Source organism: Camelus dromedarius, chromosome 9 (genome assembly GCF_036321535.1).
Source record: "Camelus dromedarius isolate mCamDro1 chromosome 9, mCamDro1.pat, whole genome shotgun sequence".
Taxonomy (NCBI): domain Eukaryota; kingdom Metazoa; phylum Chordata; class Mammalia; order Artiodactyla; family Camelidae; genus Camelus; species Camelus dromedarius.
This window is the reverse complement of record NC_087444.1, coordinates 79,327,202-79,348,284: the sequence shown is the minus strand read 5'-3', so window position 1 is coordinate 79,348,284 and position 21,083 is coordinate 79,327,202. Positions and strand designations below refer to the sequence as shown.

General features: G+C 45.9%; 1 protein-coding gene and 1 long non-coding RNA gene across 3 annotated transcripts in view; one reads left to right on the top strand and one right to left on the bottom strand.

The window, feature by feature from the left end:
* The window catches only part of LOC105105029 (zinc finger protein 548), a 34,796-nt gene that overhangs the window by 6,001 nt on the left and 7,712 nt on the right, over positions 1-21,083 (top strand). The window contains exons 2-5 of one of the 2 annotated variants that reach the window (XR_010382489.1): positions 2,958-3,692; positions 9,290-9,416; positions 10,602-15,383; positions 17,504-17,910. Coding sequence is in view for 1 of the 2 variants with exons in the window: in XM_064489908.1 (XP_064345978.1) it covers positions 3,597-3,692; positions 9,290-9,416; positions 10,602-12,085 (1,707 nt within the window). In the remaining variant the exon portion in view is untranslated. Of the gene's footprint in view, positions 1-2,957; positions 3,693-9,289; positions 9,417-10,601; positions 15,490-17,503; positions 17,911-21,083 lie in introns of those variants that run through there. The other variant, XM_064489908.1, reaches the window with a different exon arrangement.
* Positions 12,795-21,083, bottom strand: part of LOC135322140 (uncharacterized) — a 31,022-nt gene continuing 22,733 nt past the window's right edge. The window contains exons 2-3 of the long non-coding RNA XR_010382498.1: positions 17,709-20,953; positions 12,795-15,511 (exon numbers count right to left, since the gene is read on the bottom strand). This is a non-coding gene — a long non-coding RNA (uncharacterized LOC135322140). The remainder of the gene's footprint in view (positions 15,512-17,708; positions 20,954-21,083) is intronic.

Genomic DNA, 21,083 nt, shown 5'->3' with positions numbered 1-21,083 from the left:
CTCCAGTTGGCCCTAGATTGGAAGTGTGGACAAATTTAGGGAAGCTGTCACTAATGATGTTTGTGCCAATCATGACATAGGTTTTTGTTTGGCTTCCTGGCTGAAGGTAGTAATCTGACTCCCTGGATTAGTTACTGTAGGTACTACGTTGGCAGTTTGGATAGGATGGCACAGATTGTGGGCTTGAGTTTTGGTTTACATTTGGTGTGACCATTGTCTATCTGTATAGTCACTCCCACCTGAACAAGGAAGAAGATACCCACAGTAGTGAGTGTTCTTGTTTACTTAACTGGTCATGTGTTGAACGTTAGTTTATCTTTCACTCATTTTCCATCTCCCATCCTACCACTTTGGCTTTGACAGAGCTTCAGTTTGGCAGGTTTTTTTTTTTTTTTTTTTTTTTTTAGTGGAGGTACCAGGGATTGAACCCAGGACCTCATGCGTGCTAAGTATGTGCTCTACCACTGAGCTATTACCCTTCCCTCAGTTTGTTTGTTTGTTTCATTGTTTTTAAATAGTGGATGTACCAAAAATTCAAACTGGAACCGTCTGACTTTCCCAAGGGTCCTGCTCTCATTGTGTCACTGCAGGTTTATTATTAAAAAAAATTTTTTTTATTGAAGTATAGTCAGTTACAATGTGTCAATTTCTGGTGTACAGCATAATGTCCTAGTCATGCATATATATACATATATTCGTTTTCATATTCTTTTTCATTAAATGTTACTACAAGTTACTGAATATGGTTCCCTGGGCTACACCTGAAGAAACTTGGTTTTTATCTATTTTTATATAGATAGGTTATCATTTACAAACCTCAAACTCCCAAATTTATCTCTTCCCATCTCCTTTCACCCAGTAACCATAAGATTGTATACTATGTCTGCGAGTCTGCTTCTGTTTTGTAGATGAGTTCATTAGTGTCCTCTTTTTTTTCTTTTTCTTTTTAGATTCCATATGTGAGTGATAGTATATGATATTTTTCTTTCTCTTTCTGGCTAACTGTGGTCTCCAGGTCCATCCCTGTTGCTGCAAATGGCATTATTTTATTCTTTTTTGTGGCTGAGTAGTATTTTATTGTATAAATATACCACAACCTCTTTGTCCAGTCATCTTTCAATGGATAGTTAGGTTGCTTCCATGTCTTGGCTATTGTATATAGTGCACTGCAGGTTTATTTTGGGACATAGACTTACCATTATATTCCTTGGAGAATCCCCCAGATTTCAGACATAGTGCTCCAGGCTTCCCAGTGAGAGTAGCTACTCAACGTTCTCTTGGTAATAAAGTGTGATCATCATCACCCGGGCAGTGGAGCATTTCCCTTTTTGCTTACGTGGCAGAGGGAGCCCAAAATGACCAAGTAGCTGTCTCAAGTTCCAGCTCAGGTTTAATAATATTACTCTTCTCCTGGAGGTTTTCTCCCTTAAGAACAAAGGCCTCCCAACAAGCAGAACTTACTATTGAGATGAGCAGCAGAAATTATTTGAGTGGGTTTTTAGGTGTAATGTGGAAATGTAGGCTTGCCAGATTTAGTAAGTAATGTCTGGCCCAGTAAAATATGATTATTTTTCTAACTCCTTGTGCATATATACACTGAAATAAAAGAAAAATACTGCATGGGACATGCTTATTATAAAAATCATTTGTGTATCTGAAGACAATATACCTGAGTTTCATACTTTTTTCTTTAATTACATTTCCCTGGTAATTTGCCTCTCCTTTACAGTTTCTTGTTTTGCAGGATTTGTTTATAAAATTCCTTATAGTTATGCTCTATATTCCATTTAGTTTGTTTCATAGCTTCCAGGGTAGTATCATCCACCTTAGTTCATTCCTTTAACCATTGAACATTCTTTACTGAGACATAGGCTTAAAAGTGGCACTGTGAGCTGAGGGCAGATGGCGATTTCCAGTGTGGAAGACCATTACAATTTCCCCTTTGATTTTTTAAAAATCTTTTTCATTCACAGTCCTCTGAATAACAATCTTATTTTTATCGTCTTCTTTGCTAGTAGTGGGAAACTTACATCTCTTAATGCTTGTTATTACATGCTGGCTTATAGTTGAGTGCCCATCATTTCCAATACTGATTGTACAATTGCATTGTGTTAAGTTTTTGTAAAGCATTGCAAAAAGCTGACTATGGGAGATTAAAGGCGTCCTGACAAATCAGCACAGGAACTGGGACAAAAATCATTAAATAGAGGAAGTATCCTGTATACATGGAACAGCTGGCCACCTAATTCCAGATGTGTTTCATAAACCTGCCACTGTGTCTGAGACCCAGGCTTATTGAAGATTCGTTAGAGCGGTAAATACACATGACAGCCTGGCTCCCCTATTCATTTTTACATTTCCAGTAAGTTTCTCAAAATGGCATCTCGACCTATCCCTCCAAGTTGTTAGAGCCCAATGTTTTCCAGTTTGAAAAGGAATCACAGTTTGTAGGTGAAACTGTGAGTGTGGCCAAAGTTTCAGGACAGTCAGGTTCAGCTTCATTTCTCTGGCTTTTCAGACTTCACCATCTCTCGCTCAAATTTCACTGAGCTCTTAACTTTATTACACCTGTAATATGTTTCTCTAGAACTATTTTTGCCCATTTTGTTGAGTAAATACATAATCATTATTAAAAAGTTTTTGTAGAAGCCATTTCATAAGTATTTTTCAGAGATAATTTCAACTCCTTGCACATTCACTGTTACTACAATTTCGGGTGAATTGATAAATCAGTTCCCATCAAGGAGATGAGATCATGGAATCCCAAACATTTGTTTCCCCGAAAAGATGCCTCCTTTGCAAGCATAGGCTTCGATGGTTAGAAGCCCACACGCTATCTTGGCAGGACATGGTGTGATAATTGGTTCTCCTTTACAGTAAGTTTCAGATCCTTAAAAGAAATGGAAGATAACTCAGAGAGTAATAAATATTACCTTAATAAAAGTGTTTCTCGCCAGGTTGGAACACAATCACTGATCATCTCTCCAGCTCTCCTTCTTGCCCCGCCTGGCGTCTTCTCTTGCGTATTGGAGATCATGAAACAGCCTCCAAAACATCAGTCGACATCTATTCGACAAGCAACAAGATAGCTGACAGCTATGAGTTGACGTAGAGTGTGTCCCTTTGAGTGCGTAGATTTGGGAAATTGCGGTGCTTCATACAGTCTGAAATCACAGGTCCCTAACCTTTCTGGGCTTTTCCAAGACTGCTCTCAAAGTCTGGGTGTGTCCCCTTTATGAGTACTCCCCATCCTTAGAGCCAGGGATCGGCCCGCGCCCCTGACAGAGCCCCTAGGCCTTCCTTGAGTAAGTTCCGCTCTGACCGCTGGTAGGTGTGGCGGCAGCAGAAACTACATTACCCAGAAGTCACTACGGTGCTCGGCGGAGACTGAGCCAATGAAACCTTAGGGGAGGGACGCATACGTGCGTGCGCATCGAGTGTGGGCGGGACTTCCGGCGTTGTTTCTTGCTGTCTTTTGTTTGCTGTGCGCGGATCACCCCTTCGCTGCCTCAGCGTCGGTTGCTGGGACCTGAGGTGACGGAACGGAAAAGCGGGAGGAAAGACCTTGTTGCCATTGCTCATCGGCGGCGTGAGTGATGGCGGTGCCCTCGTTCCCGCCCCACTCCCCGCCTCTCCGGGCCCCTCTCTCCTACCGGCCGGTGGCTGAGGCCGCGCCGATGAGCCCCGCTCAGGTGGGTGCTGCGTCCCCGGGCCCCACGCGGCCGACTCCCACCCCCGAGTCCAGGTGGGACTGACGGGGGGGCGCCCGCTCAGTTCCTACCGGTCACGCCCGTGTCCAGAGCAGAGGGCGGCCCTGGAGGGGTCGCCCTTCCAGCGGGTGGGAAGGGGTGCGGGAGGGAGCTCCCCCAGGGCCGCCTGTGGGAGGCTCGCGGGTGCTACGGGGTGGGCAGCGCCGGGGACCCGGGGAGGGGAGGAGGTGTCTCCCCTGAAACGGCCGCCCGAGCAGCGGGAATCCGTGGGAGGTTGTGGAGTGGGGACGGGAGAGGCCGCTGTATTGTGATTTAGGAGGAATGCAGATTTGGTATTCCGATGACCAAAATGTATTTCTCATGTGTCTTTGGTCTTGGTCCACAGTTCCAGTCTCACAACTCCCACAACCCTTCGAATTTCCTAAGTGTTGAGAGTGATGGTATCTTTTGTTATGCGAATGAGATGACTTTCGGAAGCACCTAAGGATGGAGGCTGGTTATCAGTAGAACCAACCTTATGATTATAGGGTTGGCACTGTCAGTCCCCGCACCCCCCTCCCACCTTTCAAGGAGGGAACAGTGGCTGGACGTTGAACCTGGCCCTAATAGCCAAGTATTGAATCAGTCATATCTGTGTAATCGAGCCATTGTAAAAACCCAAAAGGACAGGGTTCAGAGAGCTTCCAGGTTGGTGAAGACATGGAGGCGCTGGAAGGGCGACACACTCAGAGAGCATGGAAGCTCCTGTGCACCTCTTCTGTCTGGCTGTTAAGTTATGACTTTTTGTTTGTTTGTTTTTAATAGAGGTACTGGGGATTGAACCCAGGACTTCATGCATGCTAAGCCTGTGCTGTACCACTGAGCTATACCCTCCCCCTTAAGTTATGTGTGTGTATGCCCTTTTATAATAAACTAGTAATCTGGTAAGTAAACTGTACTTTTGAGGTCTGTGATCCACTCTAGCAGTTTATTTGAACCAAGGAGAGGGACTTGGGATTGTCTGATATAGGCTGCCAGTCAGAAGCAGGTGTAAGGATCTGGGCTTGAGACTGAGATCTAAAGTGCTGGAGGGGGAACAGTTGTGTAGGACTGAACCTTTAATCTATGGAGTCTGATGCTAGTTCCCGGTAGGTAGTGTCAGAATTGAGTGTAATTCTTCAGCACCCTGCTCCTGTCTGAGGATTGCTTGGTGTTGTGTGGGAACCACCCCTCCTCTTCCCCACCCTCCGTTGCACACACATGTTGGAATTGGGTCCAGGAACCTAATTTAGGGGTATATCCAGATTTGAAGTTTAAAGTTGTTAAAAAGTGGATGGGATATTGTGGCAGGGAGACTGGTTTGGAGAACATGGCAACAGACTCTAGGAGGATTCTGGTAGGGGCTGGACCAGAGTAGCGGCAGTAGAGGAGAGATATGACAAGAGTTTGGATCGATCATAAAAACAGAATTGACAGGATTTCCTGCTGCATCAGATACAGCTGTGAGCAAAAGGAATGAAAGAGCACCCCGGTTGTTTTTACTTGAACATTTAAGGAGTGGAGATGAGGAATCAGTGCAGTGAGCAGGATTCAGAGAGAAGATCATGAGTTGTATTTGCACATAGTTATTCTGAGATGTCTCAAGTTGGAGACATTTCATGGGTAGGTGGACATAATGGTCTGGAGACCTGGGAAGGTCTCAAGTCTGGAGCTTTCAATAGGGTGGAGGGTGTGGACTGGACCAGGTCTTAGCCTAGAGGTCTGATTGAAGAAAGGGAGTCTTCAGGTTGTTATTTCAGATGGGCTCTGTGGTGAGGTGTGGGAGGCCTGAGCCTGGAGGGTGGGGCACGTGGGTATGCATCCCTGACGCTCCTCCAGAGAGGAGCAGTAATGCTGCAAGATGAATTCTGGCTTGTGTTTGTAGGAAGGTAGATGTACATGGGGTGAGGAGCTGACCTGGGATGGAGGCTGAGTTGTGAGTGGTGTAGATTCTCCCCATTGAAGGCATAGCAGGCCCTCAAGACCACAGCCTGTAGCACAAGGCAGAGGTCAGCTGGGTTGGTGGAGCAGCTCAGTCCCAGAACAGGGCACTGCCTCGCCTCCTCCAGCCCTCAGAGCAAGAGGGACAGTCCTCTGTCTGGCCAAGGGCTCTCTGCATGTGCCTCCTGCAGAGAATTATGTTGTAGGCAGGCTTGAAAGGACTTGTAGATGACCTGCCTGCTCCGTTCCTCCCTGCAACTCATTAACTTAAGCACCCATGAAACAGTTACTGACTTAAACATTAATAAACTAGTGTCCCTCTAAATACGTACACATAGGCAGGCAATAGAAATTAACATGTTGAGTTAGTTAAATCTATCCAAACACAATAATTGGTGTGAATATTAATATGCCTTTAAGTATTTGCTTATGATGTAAAATTTTACATATCACATCCTCTTAAAATCTTAAAAAGCAGTAGAAATACACAGCCCTAATTTCAAAACCCTCCCAGTTCATGTGCCCTGAAAACAGACACAAAACCATTGACTCTGTGGGCAGTGCTCTTGACACACAGTGTGCACTACTTATGTTTGCTGTCAGCATCAGCCCTGTGAGTTGAAACCATTCTTATTCCCATTTTACAGGTGTGGACACTGAGGCCCAGGGAGAGTCCATCTTTCAGAGTCACACAGCTAGTAAGAGGCAGCAATTTAGACCATCAGGCTGAAATCCCTTTGCTCCAGGGCAAGGTGGGGTTGGTGGTCCAGCTCAGGTTGTAGTATCTTACCATGGTTGCCCATTTCCTATGGCTTCCCTCTTCCCACAGGGTCCCCTAGTGGTGGTAGAAGTGCTAATGACCTACACAGATGAACAGACTATGTCCCAGCTTCTCAGCCACCCCAGTGGTCACCCTGATGATTTAGGCACCCCAGTATGTGGAGTGGGGGCCTTCTGAGACTCTGCACCTGTGCTCCTTCTTCAAGACTCTGTGGTTCCACAAAGAGCCTAGGGTCCTGAACTCAGTCCTGTCTTGTATGGATCAGTTCCATTTCTCTTTTTTTTTCTTCTTCTTCTTCTTCTTTTTTTTTTTTTTTACTGGAAGTAGTGGGGATTGAACCCAGAACCTCACGCTTGCACTCTACCACTGAGCTATACACACACACCCCCTCCATTTCTGACAACCAACAGGATGAGATGTGGCATGCATGCTGGTTCCAGTGCTTGCAGGTGACTCTTTAACTAACAGGGTCAGTTAGGAACCGGCAGATTCCTGTTACATGTGATGGTGCAGGGAGCAGGGTGGCCGGGCGGCAGGGTGGGAGGTCAGGCGTGCAGGGATCAGGCCTAGAACGACAGCCTTAGGTCTGGGCCTCTAACCTGAGGACAGTGGGAACTAGGGAAGGTTTGGAACAGAGGAGGGAGGTGATTTGGCCCTGATTGTAACAGGCTCCCTGTGGCTGTGGAGTAGAGGATAGATTGTAGGGGTGAAGGAGAAGTTAGGGTGACCTGTGAGCAAGTTACTGCCTCCGTGCAGGGGAGCGCTGGTGCTCCCTGGACGGGAGTGGTGGCTGTGCAGGGGGGTGAGTGGTTGGCTCTGGGTCGTGTTCTGCACAGAGCTGCACACATTTTCTGATACAGAAAGTGAAGGAGATGGAGAGATGAGTTGCAAGTGCGGAGTCAGGACAGTCCTGAGGCTTTTGGCCTCGTTGGGAAGAACGAATGGATATTCCATCAGTTAAGATGTGGAAAGTCAGCAGTAGGAGGGATTTTCACAGAGGATATCAGGAATCAAATTTTGGCCACATCACAAATGTTCCAGAGACTCTGAGTGGACATGTGCAGTCAGCAGGTTGGATCCATGGGTCTGGAGTCAAGTGGAGGCATTCAAGTTGGAGACAGCCACAATATGGGGGCTGGTGTGTGGACCCCAATAAAGCTGTGGGTCAGACTTCAGACGGGCCTCTTTATGATACGATAGTGGTACCATTTGGGGCAGGGTAGGGAAGGAGGGGCCAAACCTGCATCTCACTTGGGCATGTGAGTTGGGGGGGCCGGGGGTCACAGATGACAGTGAGGAGCCAGAGTGGCTGTAGGTGTACCTCACTGGGGGAGTGTAGGGTCATGAAGCCTTCTGAGGGGACAATGGATGTGAGATGGATGCTGAGTTATCTCCAGGAAGAAAGTCAGATGTCAGTGAGGTCAGGGCAGGGTTTATTAACCTGCTATGGACTCAGGAAGGTTTTGAGGTGACCCTTCCCTGAATTGTTTTATTCAGACTGGTCAGTTAGTTAAGGGGGAAACTAGCTAGAAGTGTTGCTGGTCTGTGGCTTTGAATGAGGCTAGGTGGAGAGAGGAAATCAAGTCCACTTTTGAGACAATATGGGCGCAGGGCAGAAACGAGCAAGTGCCAAGCACTGTGAGGGAGAGCATGTGCTTAGCATGCACAGGGTCCTGGATTCAGTCCCCAGTACCTCCTCTAAAAATGAATGGATGAATAAACCTACCCCCCAAAAAATTTTTAAAAAAAGAAAGAGAAAAAGAAATGGTCCAGTGGGGAGACCTTCTGATGAGGGCTGAGTGCTCTCTGGCACTAGGGCACTTTGGCATTCTGGGGCAAGACTGGGCTGATCAAGGTGCTGGTTGCCTTTGTCATGTGCTGCTTGGATTCCACACGCAGACCAGTATGTCCGAAGGGGTGGGCCTGGGGCTTTCAGTGGAGTCACCAGAGTCATGAGGGAAATGAGTCCGGAGTGCTGTACAGGTGAGGAGGGTGCGTGGTCACCCCCAAGTGTAATACTGCGCACTGGAGGTAGAGCGAGGAGACTGGGTCTGGGTGTCTGGGAGGTGAGATCCGAGGGGAATTACCTGACAGCCGGAGGTGGAGCCCCCCTGCCAGGCCAGGGCCTATCTGGTGCTGTTCTGCTGCCTCCTCTGTCGGCTTGTACCGCGTGCTGGATGCAGCAATCAGTGGGCGTGGGAGAGCCAGCAGCAGCGCTGCCAGGACATGGTAACTGTCCCACACGGGAAGTTGGGAGGAGGGTGAGGAGGGCAGGCACGTGTGGGGGAAATTATTGATGATCCTGAGGAGTAAGTGTGCGAACCATCATACCCGCCAGATTTTAGTTTATGGACGTAAACGAGTAAGTGAGGCCACGGAGGGGTCAACGTTGTTGAGAAAACTTTTTAGTACTTACATTTCCCACGTGTACAGTGAACATGAGGCCACCTTGGGCTGCGTTGGGAAGCCCCAGATTTGTTCAGGAGTCAGAGGGAGGAGCAAGGGGAAACCTAGCCCAGAGCCTTTTTTGGGATTTTCCCCAAGAAAAGTGTGGAGAGTAAGACGAAGAGCTTAGGATTTACTGGTTTGACTAATTCTGGTGGGTTTTCCAGCTGAGGAGCCGTCCCTTGCTGTCTGGTACCTGGCTCTGGGCTGACTTGGTGCATGAGCGTGGGGTGAGGAGGTGGCTCAGACAGTGGGCTCTGAATCATAGGGGGGAGATAAACATACTTGGCGGCTCATCTGGCCCTGCAATTCATGGATGGCAAGTACCCAGAGCAGGCTGAAGGGGTACAGCCCAAGGAGCTGCTTGTGGACTGACCTGTCCCGATGTCTACAGGGCTGTGTGGTCTTTGAGGATGTGGCCGTGCACTTCTCCCAGGAGGAGTGGGGGCTCCTGGATGAGGTGCAGAGGCTCCTGTACCGGGATGTGATGCTGCAGAACATTGCACTCTTATCCTCCGTAGGTAAGGCCCTCACCCCACTAGGGTCCTGAGTGGGGATCTGTTCTTCCCCTTTTCCCAGGGGCACCCCCGACCTCCCCATGCTGAGACCAGGGGCCCTGCTTCCTGTCCTGGTTTCCTGCATGTGTGCTGTTGGTGCCAGGGCCGGGCTGGGTGCACTGCCTGCCTTCTCTGCAAGCAGCCCTGTCCCTGCTGCCCTGAGACCTTGTAAGACAGGGCTCAGGGTCAGAAATCTTGAGGTTTGCCTAAAAGATCCCACCAGCCCTGCTTGTCCCCAGTGGGGTGACTCTGTCCAGAGGCATGGAACCTCAGCGTCCCAGGCTTCCCCTGCCTTTTGCTGACAGACTTTGGTGCCTGCCTGTGCCGGGACATTCAGGCACTGACCTGGTCACTGCTTGTGGGGACCGCGGGGTTCTTTCTTCAGAGACCCTCCTTTGATGTTCTTGTGATTTTAGAATGTGGGGCTTCACAAGGTGGGTCCCACTCCCTTGCCCTGTCTTTCCCCTTGGACTGGCCTCTTCAGGCCCAGGTGGTTGCTCACCATGAGCAGTACCAGGGCCCCGGGCGCCCGACAGGGTGGCTGCTGTTTGCAACATCAGGAGACTGTGGCCCTGGCAGGTGGGGGTTGGGAAGCAGTGAGATACCAGAGCCGGGTTCCAATCACTGGGCACTCATCCTATGTCACCAGTGTGTGGTGACAGAGACGGAGGCCACACTTTACTTCTACCTTTTCTTTCCTACTGATATTCCTACTCTTAGCCTCTGGCCCTGGTTTTTACCCCTTCCCTCCCATGGCTCCCTCTGCAGTGCTCTCAGCATTTGACTTACACTTAAAGTGTTGTGGCACCTGCATGTGTCCTTAAACACACCTCATACCCTGGCTCCTGTGTTGCACTCAGATATTGTGGGCCTGGACACAACCTTCTACTCATTGCTCACTGGTCACCAGCAACCAGGCCTGGTTGAGAGCCATTTGCAGAGGAGGAAGTTGTAGACCCTGCCCCCCTTCCTCATGTCCTTATTCGTCACCTGGGCTCTTCTGTCATGTGAGCTTCCCAAACTCAGCTCTGCAGAGCAGGCCTTCCGTGCATGGGCTCTGGGCCGGGGTGTCAGCCTTCTCAGGGCCTTGCGGGTGGGTATGTCTGATGCACATTTCTGACAGGGCTGCCTCGATCTCTCTCCTTACAGGTTGTTGGCACAGGGCCCAGGATGAAGAGGCTCCTTCAGAGCAAGGTGATTCCATTAGCGTGTCCCAGGTCAAGGCTCCAGAGCTGGCTCCACCCACCCAGAAGTCTCCTTGTGAGATGCATGGTCCGCTCCTGAAAGACATTTTGTGCCTGGCTGAGCCCAGCGGAACACACCCTGAATGGGAGGCGCCCATGTGTGGGGCAAGTCTTTCCCAGCCCCGAAAGGAGCAGAGTGGAGAGAAACTATCTGAAAGGGACAAGGGGAGGCCCTCGTCCATGAAGAAGTGCAGCGATCACCTGGCCGGGAGGACCCCGACGTGCAGGGAGGGAGGGGAAGACTTCCCGCCCAGGTTAGGCCTTCTCCAGCCCCAGGCCCCACACAGTGGAGGGGAGCCACACAGGGTCACAGAGGGCAGGGAGACCTTTGAAAGTGGACAGGAAGATTACAGGTGCCGTGACTGCGGGAGCGCCTTCGGCCATGAACACGGAGTTGTTGAGCAGCAGGAAGGCCACGCTGGAGAAGAGTGTTCTGATTGCAGCGAAAGCGAGCCCTTCCTCAGAAAGTTCCACCTGGTCCAGCACCAGAGAATTCACACTGAGACAAGGCTTTACGAGCACCTTGGACACAGAGGATTCTTCACACCAAGGTCTGGCCTCCCTGAACGCCAGCGCGTCCGCCCTCGGCCCAGGCCTCATGGGTGCAGCCAGTGCGGGAGATGCGTTAGAGACAGCTCCACACTCGTGGTCCATCAGAGAGTTCACACTGGAGAGAAGCCGTATGAGTGCAATGAATGCAGGAAATGCTTTAGGTACAGCTTCACTCTCAAGAGACATCAAAGAGCTCACGTTAGAGAAAGGCCATTTGAGTGCAGCGTGTGCGGGAAACTTTTTGTCGACAGCTCCGCGCTCGTTATCCATCAGAAGGTTCACACTCGAGGAAGGCGTTTTGAATGCAGCAAATGCGGGCGGTTTTTCAGGTACAGCTTCACACTTGAGAGACATGAGAAAGCTCACACGGGAGAGAGGCCTTACGAGTGCAGTGAATGTGGGAAACTCTTTAGGCACAACTCAAATCATGTTAGGCATCGGAGAAACCACACTGGAGAGAGGCCGTATGAGTGCAGCGTGTGTGGCAGACTCTTCAGCCAAAACTCCCACCTCATCCGGCACCAGAATATTCACACCAGAGAAAAAACGTACGAGTGTCGTGAGTGTGGGAAATCCTTTATGGACAGCTCCACACTCGTTATCCATCAGAGGGTTCACACCGGGGAAAAGCCCTATGAATGCAGTGAATGTGGGAAAGTCTTTAGATACAACTCCAGCCTCGTTAAACATCGGAGAATTCACACTGGGGAAAGGCCTTATGAGTGCCTCAGCTGTGGGAGAGGCTTTAGCCAGAACTCCCACCTCACTCGGCATCGAGAAGTTCACAGTAAAGTGTATTGCAAACAGGCAAAGACTTCAAGGAAACCTCTGGTCTGACTTAGCACTGTGAGGTGTTGCTCTGCAGGGTTTTTAAAAACCTTTAATGGTGGAAAACTACGTGTAACCAAATTTATGATCTTAACCACATTTAAGTGTAAGCTCAGTAGTAATAATACATTCACACCTTGTGCAAATATTCAGAAGTCTTTTCATCTTGCACAACAGAAACTAAGCCCATTAGACAAGAGCACCTCACCCCCCCTCCCTTATCCCCTGACAACCATGCTCTGCTTTCTGCCTGTGCATTTGGCCACTCTGGTACCTTATATAAAAGTCACAATGTTTTTCTCCTTTTGTTGGCTGGCCTGTTGCACTGAGCATAATGTCCTCAAGGTTCATCCATGTCCCAGCAGGTGTCAGGATTGCCTTCCTTTTTGCCTACTACTCCATTCTATGTCTAGGCCACTTTTTCTGTATCCATTTATCAGTGGACTGTTGGGTTGCTTTCGCAATTTGGCTGTTGCAAATAATCCTTTTATAAGCATGATTGCACACATATTTCTTTGAGGCCCTGTTTTCAGTTCTTTTTAGGTATATACTCGGAATTGTCAGATCATATGGTAATTGAATATTTAATTTTTTTTGAGGAACTGAGGGGCTGTTTTCCATAGTAGCTGTACCATTTTACAGTACCATTTTACAGTGGTACAGCTTGGAGGTTCTAATTTCTCTACACCCTTGCCAACATTTCTTTTTGCTTTCTTTCTTTCTTTTTTTTTTTTCTTTTTAGCATTTTTTTGAGGTAATTAAGCTTATTTATTTATTTTTAGAGGAGGTACTGGGGATTGAACCCAAGACCTTATGTATGTTAGGCATGCATGCTACCATTTGAGCTGTACCCTCCCCCCAACACTTGTTTTCTTGTTTTATTTTTTATAACACTAGCCTAAGGGGCATGAGGGGATATTTCATTGTGGTTTTGTTTTGCATTTAATGATACTGAACATTTTTTCATCTGCTTGTTGGCTGTGTATATTCTTTGGGAAAATGTCTCTTCCAATCCTTTGCCCATTTTTAAATGGGGTTATTATTATTACTGTTACTTGGATATAGGAATTCTTTATATACTCTGGGTAATAACCTGTTATCAGATAGTTTACAAATATTTTCTTCTACTCCAAGGGTTCCCTTTTCATTCTGTCCATTTAGTCCTTTTTTGCACAAAAGTTTTAGATTTCAGTTTAGTCCCATTTATTTCTGTTCTTGTTGCCTCTGCCTTTGGTGTCATGTCCAAGAAATTATCGCCAAAGCCACCCAGTGTCAGGAAGCTTTTTTCCTCTGTTTTCTTCTAAGAGCTGCTGTGCACCAAGGTATCAGCAGCAGGAAGTTGACACTGGAGAAGGACGTTACATGTGGGCCACTGTGTTCTTTGCTTTTAACATAACAGAGGAAATCTCTGGAGGTTACCTCTGTGAAGGATGTATCTGCCAGAAATTACATCTCATATGTCCAAGCATCCTCACTAGGGAGATTCTCAGTAAGTGCCAGGTATGTGGGAAGCTTTGGTGAACTGTGTTGCACTTTCAGACCCGCTTGGGGCCGTGACTGGAGTTCCCTCTGTTACCTGGCAGGGAGCTGCAGTGTGAACCACCTCAGTCTCTAAAATACTCAGACACTGTGAAGGGAACCAGCAGCAAAATGAAAAGACAACCTCCTGAGTAAGAGAAGATATTTGCAAATCACAAAGCCAGTAAAGGGCTAATAACCAGAATATATGGAGAATTTATACAACTTAATGTCAAAAAAAAATTGGATTAGAAAATGGGCAGAGGACTTGAACAGGTATTTTCCCAGAGAAGACATGCAGCTGCCCAACAAGCACATGAAAAGATGCTGTACTTCACTGATCAGGCAGATGCAAATCAAAGTCACAATGAGCAGTCACCCCCACACCTGTCACAATGGCTGCTGTCAAGAAGACAGCAAATAACAAGTGTTGGTGAGGATGTGGAGAAAAAGGCACCCTCATTTGCTATTGGTAGGGATGTTAAGTTGGTGCAGCCACTATGCCAAAGTGTGAAAGTTCCTTAAGAAATTAAAAATATAGCTACATTCAACCCAGTGATTCCAATCCTGGGTATTTACCTAAAGAAAACAAAAACACTAAATTGAAAAGAAATATACATCCCTATGTTCATTGTAACATTATTTACAGCTGCCAAGATATGGAAGCAACTGAAGTGTCCATTGATACATGAATGGTAAAGAAGATGTAATATTTACATGTATATAATGGAATATTACTCAGCCATTAAAGCAGAAATCTTGCTATTTGTGACAGTATGGGTAGACCTAGAGGGTAATATGCTAAATGAAGTAAGTCAGTGATTTCACTTAAATGTGGAATCTAAAAAGCAAAACAGATGAATGAACAAAACAATCCAGAAGCAGATGCATAGATACCAAGAACAAACCAGTGGTTGCCAGAGAGGAGAGGGGTGGGGGAATGTTTGAAATAGATTAAGTGGATTAAGAAGCACAAACTTCCAATTGTAAAATAAGCCACTGGGGGCAGGAATGTCATTGGAATGTAATATGGAGAATAGGGACTAGAGTCAGTAGTGTAATAACTTAAAATGTGACAGGTGGTAACTAGGCTTACTGTAGTATCATCTCATCACTAGTCAAATGTCAAGTTAGTAGTGTACACATGAAGCTAATATAACATTGGCACTTATACTTCAACTAAAAATTTTTTTTGTAAAGCATTGGAAGTCACTGCTACAAAATAGGTGAAGATGGTCAAAAGGTACAGACTTCTGGTTGTAAAATAAGTCATGGAGATGTAGTGTACAATGTGGTGACTATAGTTAATAATACTGTATTGCATATTTGAAAGTTGTGAAGAGTAAATCAGGAAAGTTCTCAACAAGAAAGTTCTGTACCTGTGTATGGTGAGAGTATTAAGTAGACTTACTTTGGTCATTACTTTGCAATATATACAAATACCAATCATTATGTTGTACATCTGAAGCTAGTAAATGTTATATGTTAATTACATCTCAGTTTTTTTTTCAGTGGGGAGAGCAGATTGCTGTGCTGTCTCTCTTTGTCTAGAGTCTCCCCCGGCTGTTTGAGCCCTTTGGTGAGCCCTCACGGCCCACCCCCTTGATTGTTTTGGATGTGAACATCACCCAGCTTGGACAGAGGACCCCATATGGCTTCGGTGGCAGCTTACAGAGGATTCCCTTGTTCAGGGTCTTCACTGATTGTCTCATGACATTCTGGACAGATTTTTCCAGCCTCTGTTTTACCCAACCCAGGAACTTCTGGCTCCACTGTGCTGATTTTTGTGGTAAAGCTCTTATTGTTTAACCTACCTTTACTCTTGGGATCCTGTTTACTGTGTGCTGTGAGTTAAGGAGAGAATTAAGCTCTGCCAGAATAAAAGGTGGAGTTTCGGGGTCCTCACCTTTGTGTGCTCTGAAAAAAATACGAGAACAAAGCATCACTCTCAGTGCAGATCTGGCCTAACTGCATTGCTGCCTGAGGCCTCCTAGGAAAGGCTGAACGACGTCTGCACCAAGATCTCATACCCTGGACATGAGGATTATTTGTGGTTGCACAGTCACTTGAATATGGGGCAGTTGGTTTGCAAACAACAGGATATTCGGTGGTATCATGAGTTGGGGCCCCTGAATGTAGCGGATGTCCCATAGCATTACTGAGAGATAGCTGTCTCCTGAGACCTACCGAGGAGCTGTGTATCCTGAAGAAAAAAAATCACGCAGGTAAATGGACATAAGGCTTAACAAGGCTCAGCGTGGGAATCATACTCTGTACAGAAGTAGTGATTGTGTTGATAGGAACTGGGGGAAAGGTGCAGCAAAGCAGAGTGGATAAGCGCTTCAAATGGGACATCTGTAAACGTCCCTGTAACTGGGAAGAGGGTGTACAGAACTCCCTAGGACTTACAGGCCTCTGTGCCTCCTCTAGCCAATGTGCTGCCAGAGCAGCAAAGCCAAAGGTTTTACGGCTTCCTGTTGCCTCTCTGGGTTGTTTCCCTCAAACCGTAACTGCAAGGCAGAAGCCTCACAAGGAGCAAGGGGAGATTCTGTACTTCAGGGATGGATCTTTTGTGTGCTAGCCATTATTTTTGGTGACACAATTGGGCATACTTTCATCATTCCCCAGTTTTGCAGCAAAAGAATCAGAATTGAGCTGCCTAAGACATGGGGAGAGATTCATGATGAAGTCAGTACAGCTTTGTCAGTTGTCTGAAATTCTAAGAGGAATAGGGTTTTAACACTTAATAGGAAAAAGTTTCCCCCAACCGCTTCATTGAGGAATTGACATAAATTAAACTTCACTTATTTAAAGTGCCCAACATGGTATATTTCGATATATGTATGGGCATTGAAACCATCACATTGTTGTGATGATGAATGTATCCGTGGCCCCAGTAAGTTTCCCTGTGCCCTTTTCTATTGCTCGCAGCTCCACCCAATTTGCCATCTCTACATAGCCATTAACTCTGAATTCATAAGTAGCCATAAATAGATGTTGAAGGTTGAAAAGGTAGCAAACTTCTTGGCCAACAGTCAATTGAACTTAATATTTGAGGTAAAAAAGGTGGACTGCGTGCATGCAAGGGAGAGCTGCGGTTGGCAGACAGCCTCCTAGAAAGAAGCTGGAGCTGCACTTGTGTGATCTTTTGGGGAGTCAGTCATTCAGGAACTGGAGGACATTCAGAAGTCTGTGTTGAAGGATTTCTGGACTTTGAGCTGTGTTAGTGTGGTCACTACTATCGGCCGGTTGACTTTCAGAAGCTAGGTCCTTAAGTGAGGCAGTTGATTGATTGTTGCCTAGGATCCTAAGGCTGATTGGCGGTCTTTCAGCATGCGGGATGAGGAGCCATAATCCATCACTTATTGGTTGAATTTTGAAAGCTTGTACTTATCAATGATTTGCTAACTGCTAACTTTCAGACGCTTAAGTTTCACTATTGAGGCTGTCATTGACCTGGTGAGCTTCAGAACACATGTACTCATTGGAAGTTACTCTTATAAACGATGATTATTTGTTCACGATTTTGGACTGTGGCCAATGAATAATCATTTCCCTTTCCTGAATATGTAAAATAATTCCTTTAATTCTCAGTATCTGTTTTTGTTCTTCAATCAGCCAAACGTGAGAGAGAACTCATAAGGTATACTCCAAGTCTAACTGCCAGCTTTTTGGAAGGCATTGCAAAGAGCTGAATATAGTAAGATGTTTAGGGTGTACTGGCAGAGGCAGTATCCAGAACAAAATCATTAAATACAGGACATGTGCTCTATACACAGAACAGCTGGCAGCGCTGTTCCCAACACGTCCACGCACTTACTATTGTGGCGGAATCCCGGTAGGGGCTCGTGGTATGTTAGGACACTGCGCACCACAGAACAGCTTTCTTATTCACTTTCACCTTTCCAGCAAGTCTACAGATTGTATTCACCTGTCCTGTCAAGCGGTTAATTGCCAGCGCTTTCCTAGCGAAAAAATCGCATTTTGGAGAACGGCCTAATTCATGTGGGAACTACATTACCCAGCGGCCACTGCGATCACCAGCAGCAGCGACGTAGCCAATGAGAGCAGAGGGGCGTCTACGTGCCCGGCGCACCACGTGAGCGGAACTTACGCATTTCCCCGTGGCACTGGTGTAGTTGTCGCGCAGCTCCTTTTCACTTCTTTGGGCCTCTGGAGTGCTGGGACCCTTCTGACGTGACTGAATTGAAAAGCGGGACAAGAGACTGGTGCACCGAAGCGACTGTGAAGCCTGCCTGGGGACTCTGTGGTGCACTTGTTCCTGAAATAAACAGGACCCTGTAGAGCCGTCTCAGGTACAAAAGCCCCACCATGTTCCCCAATTTTTGTTTCTAGAAAAAAGCTTTAGTTTCCTAGGCCTTCCCTGAGTTCCAAAGAGCAGTGGCAAGCAGTTACTATAGAGAAGTCAGAGAGTGCAGAAACATAGGAAAAGTGGTCAAGTGAGAAAAGTAATGCTAGCTTAAAAAATAGTTGAGAAAACAATCTCAGGGCCTCTGGTCCTGAAGGGCTATAGGTAATAATCTGACGCATATCCTTGAGTTCCTTTGCAGAAACTAAGACACCCACCCAGGTGAAGGATGTTGACTACAGGCTTCTCACAAGCACATAGGCCCCAATCATGAAACCCTAACCAACCCTTGCTTAATTGGAACCAGGAAGCTGATCATTAAGTTTGTTGAAACATATAGTTAATTAACACTTCACATAAGTATAGTACAGTTAATTTACACTGTTGTATTAGTTGCTGGTATACTGATTCAGTTAAAATATATAAATATGTATTTTTTAAATTGCAATTTATTAAGAGCTATTGAATATATAGTTCCTTGTATTATAAAGTAGGACCTTGTTGTTTATCTATTTTGTATATGATACTTGGTACCTGTTAATCTCAAACTCCCAATTTACCTCCCCCTGCCCACGTTACCCTTTGGTAAACATAAGTATATTTTTTATGTCTGTGACTCGGTTTCCATTTGTAAATAAGTTAATTTGTATCTTTTAAGATTACACAGATAGCTGATAAAATATATTTGTCTTTCTCTCACTTCAGTAAGTGTGATAATCTCGTCCGTTCATGTTACTGCAAATGGCGTTATTTTATTTATTTAATGGGTGAGTGGTATTTCATTGTATAAATATACCACAGCTTCTTTATCCAGTCATCTGTGGATGGACATTTAGGTTGTTTCCATGTCTTGGCTGTTGTAAATAGTGCTGCTGTGGACATTGGGGTGCATGTATTTTTTTGAATTAAGGTTCCCTCCTGATATATGCCCAGGGGTGGGATTGCTGGATTCTATGGTAAGTCTATCTTTAGTCTTTTGAGGAATCTCCCTCCTGTTTTCCATAATGGCTGCACCAGACTGTGTTCCCACCCACAGTGTAGGAGGGTTCCCTTTTCCCCACACCCTCTCCGGCATTTATCGTTTGAGGACTCTTGAATGATGGCCACTCTGACTGGTGTGAGGTGATGCCTCGTGGTAGTTTTGATTTGCATTTCTCTGATGAATAGCGATATTGAGCATGTTTTCATGTGCCTGTTGGTCATCTGTGTCTCATTCTTGGAGAAATGTGTGTGTAGGTCTTCTGCCCACTTTTGGATTGGGTTGTTTTCCTGTTACTGAGTTGTATGAGCTATTTGTGTACTGTGGAAATTAAGCCCTGTCAGTTGCATTCTTTTGCAAGTATTTTCTCCCAGTCCGTAGGTTGTCTTTTCATCTTGTTTATGATTTCCATCGCGGTGCCAAAGCTCGTGAGTTTAATTAGGCCGCATTTGTTTACTCTTGCTTTTAATTCTGTTGCCTCAGTAGGCTGACCTAGGAGAACAGTGCTACGATTTCTGTCAGAGAATGTTTTGCCTGTGTCCTCTTTTAGGAGATTTATGGTGTCCTGTCTTATGTTTAAGTCTTTAAGCCATTTTGAGTTTATTTTTGTGCGTGCCGTGAAGGAGTGTTCTAACTTCATCGATTTACCTGTGGCTGTCGGCTTTGCCAACACCACTTGCCGAAGAGGCTGTCTTCTCTCCGTCGTGTATTCTTGTCTCCTTGGTCAAAAGATTAATTGACCGTAGGTGTGTCAGAGAGCCTATTTCTGGGCTCTCTTTTGTGTTCCACTGATCCGTATGTCTGTTTCTGTGCCAGTACCACGCTGTTTTGGATTCCTGTAGCTTTGTGGTATCGTCTGACGTCTGGGAGGGTTACGTCTCCAGCTTCGTTCGTTATCTTCAGTATTGCTTTAGCAGTTCTGGGTCTTTTGTGATTCCATATAAATTTTAGGATTTTGTTTTAGTTCTGTGAAAAATGTCCTGGGTAACCTGACAGGGGTCAAATGAATTCTGTAGACTACTTTGGGTAGCATGGCCGTTTTAACAACATTAATCCTGCCAGTCCAAGAGCATGCCGTATCTTGCCATTTCTTTAAATCATCTGCAGTTTCCTTTATCGATGTTTTAGACTTCTCAGCATGTAAGTCCTTCACCTCTTCGGTTAAATTTGTTCCTGAGTATTTTTTGATGCAATTTTAAAGGGGATGTTTTTAAAAATTTACTTCCCTTTTCTGATATTTGATTGTTAGGGTGAAGAAATGCAACAGATTTCTGTCTTTATCTTGTACCCTGTTAGCTTGCTGAGTTGACTAATCAGCTCTAGAAGTTTTTGCGTGGAATCCTTAGGACTTTCTATATACAGTATTCTGTCTTCTGCATATTGTGACAGTTTTTCCTCTTGCCTTCCAATTCGAATCCCTTTTATTTCTTGTCTGCTTGTTATGGCTAGGACTTCCAATACTGTGCTAAATAGAAGGGGTAAGAGTGGGAATCCTTGTGTTGTTTCAGATTTTAGTGGGAAGGCTTTCCGCTTTTCACCATTGAGTAGTATGTTGGCTGTGGATTTGTCATAAATAGCTTTTGTTATGTTGAGATAGGTTCCCCGCTATATCGCCTCTGGTAAGGGTTTTTATTTATTTATTTATTTTTTGTCGTGAATGCATGTTGAATTTTATGAAATGCTTTTTCTGCATCTGTTGAGATGGTCATGTTTTGTTTGTACTTTCCTTTGTTGATAAACGATTGCTTCTTGAATCTGTGTCTCCTTGGCTGGAGCCCTAGGAAGGCCTGAAAAAAAAAAAAAACGGGAGGTGGGGGAGCCTCTTTGTTTCAATCGGGTCTTCGTTTCTGAAATTTCGGTTAACACTTCTGACACGTAAAAGCACTGTGTAATTGACTATGTTGTCATTGACTCTTACTGTCCATGTCCTCCGAGTAGAATGACAGCCTCATGTGGGAAGGGGTTTTGTTTGCTTTGGATCTTGACACGTCCCATGCAGCCAAAATAGTGCCTGGAATAGGGAAGGCACTTAGTGAGTGTTTGCTAAGGAGGGAATAAACATGATTCCATAGAAACCCTGTTTGTTTTTGGCGTTCTGGCAGAGCTAGCTGCTCTCTTACATCTCCTTTCAAGTTGTACTA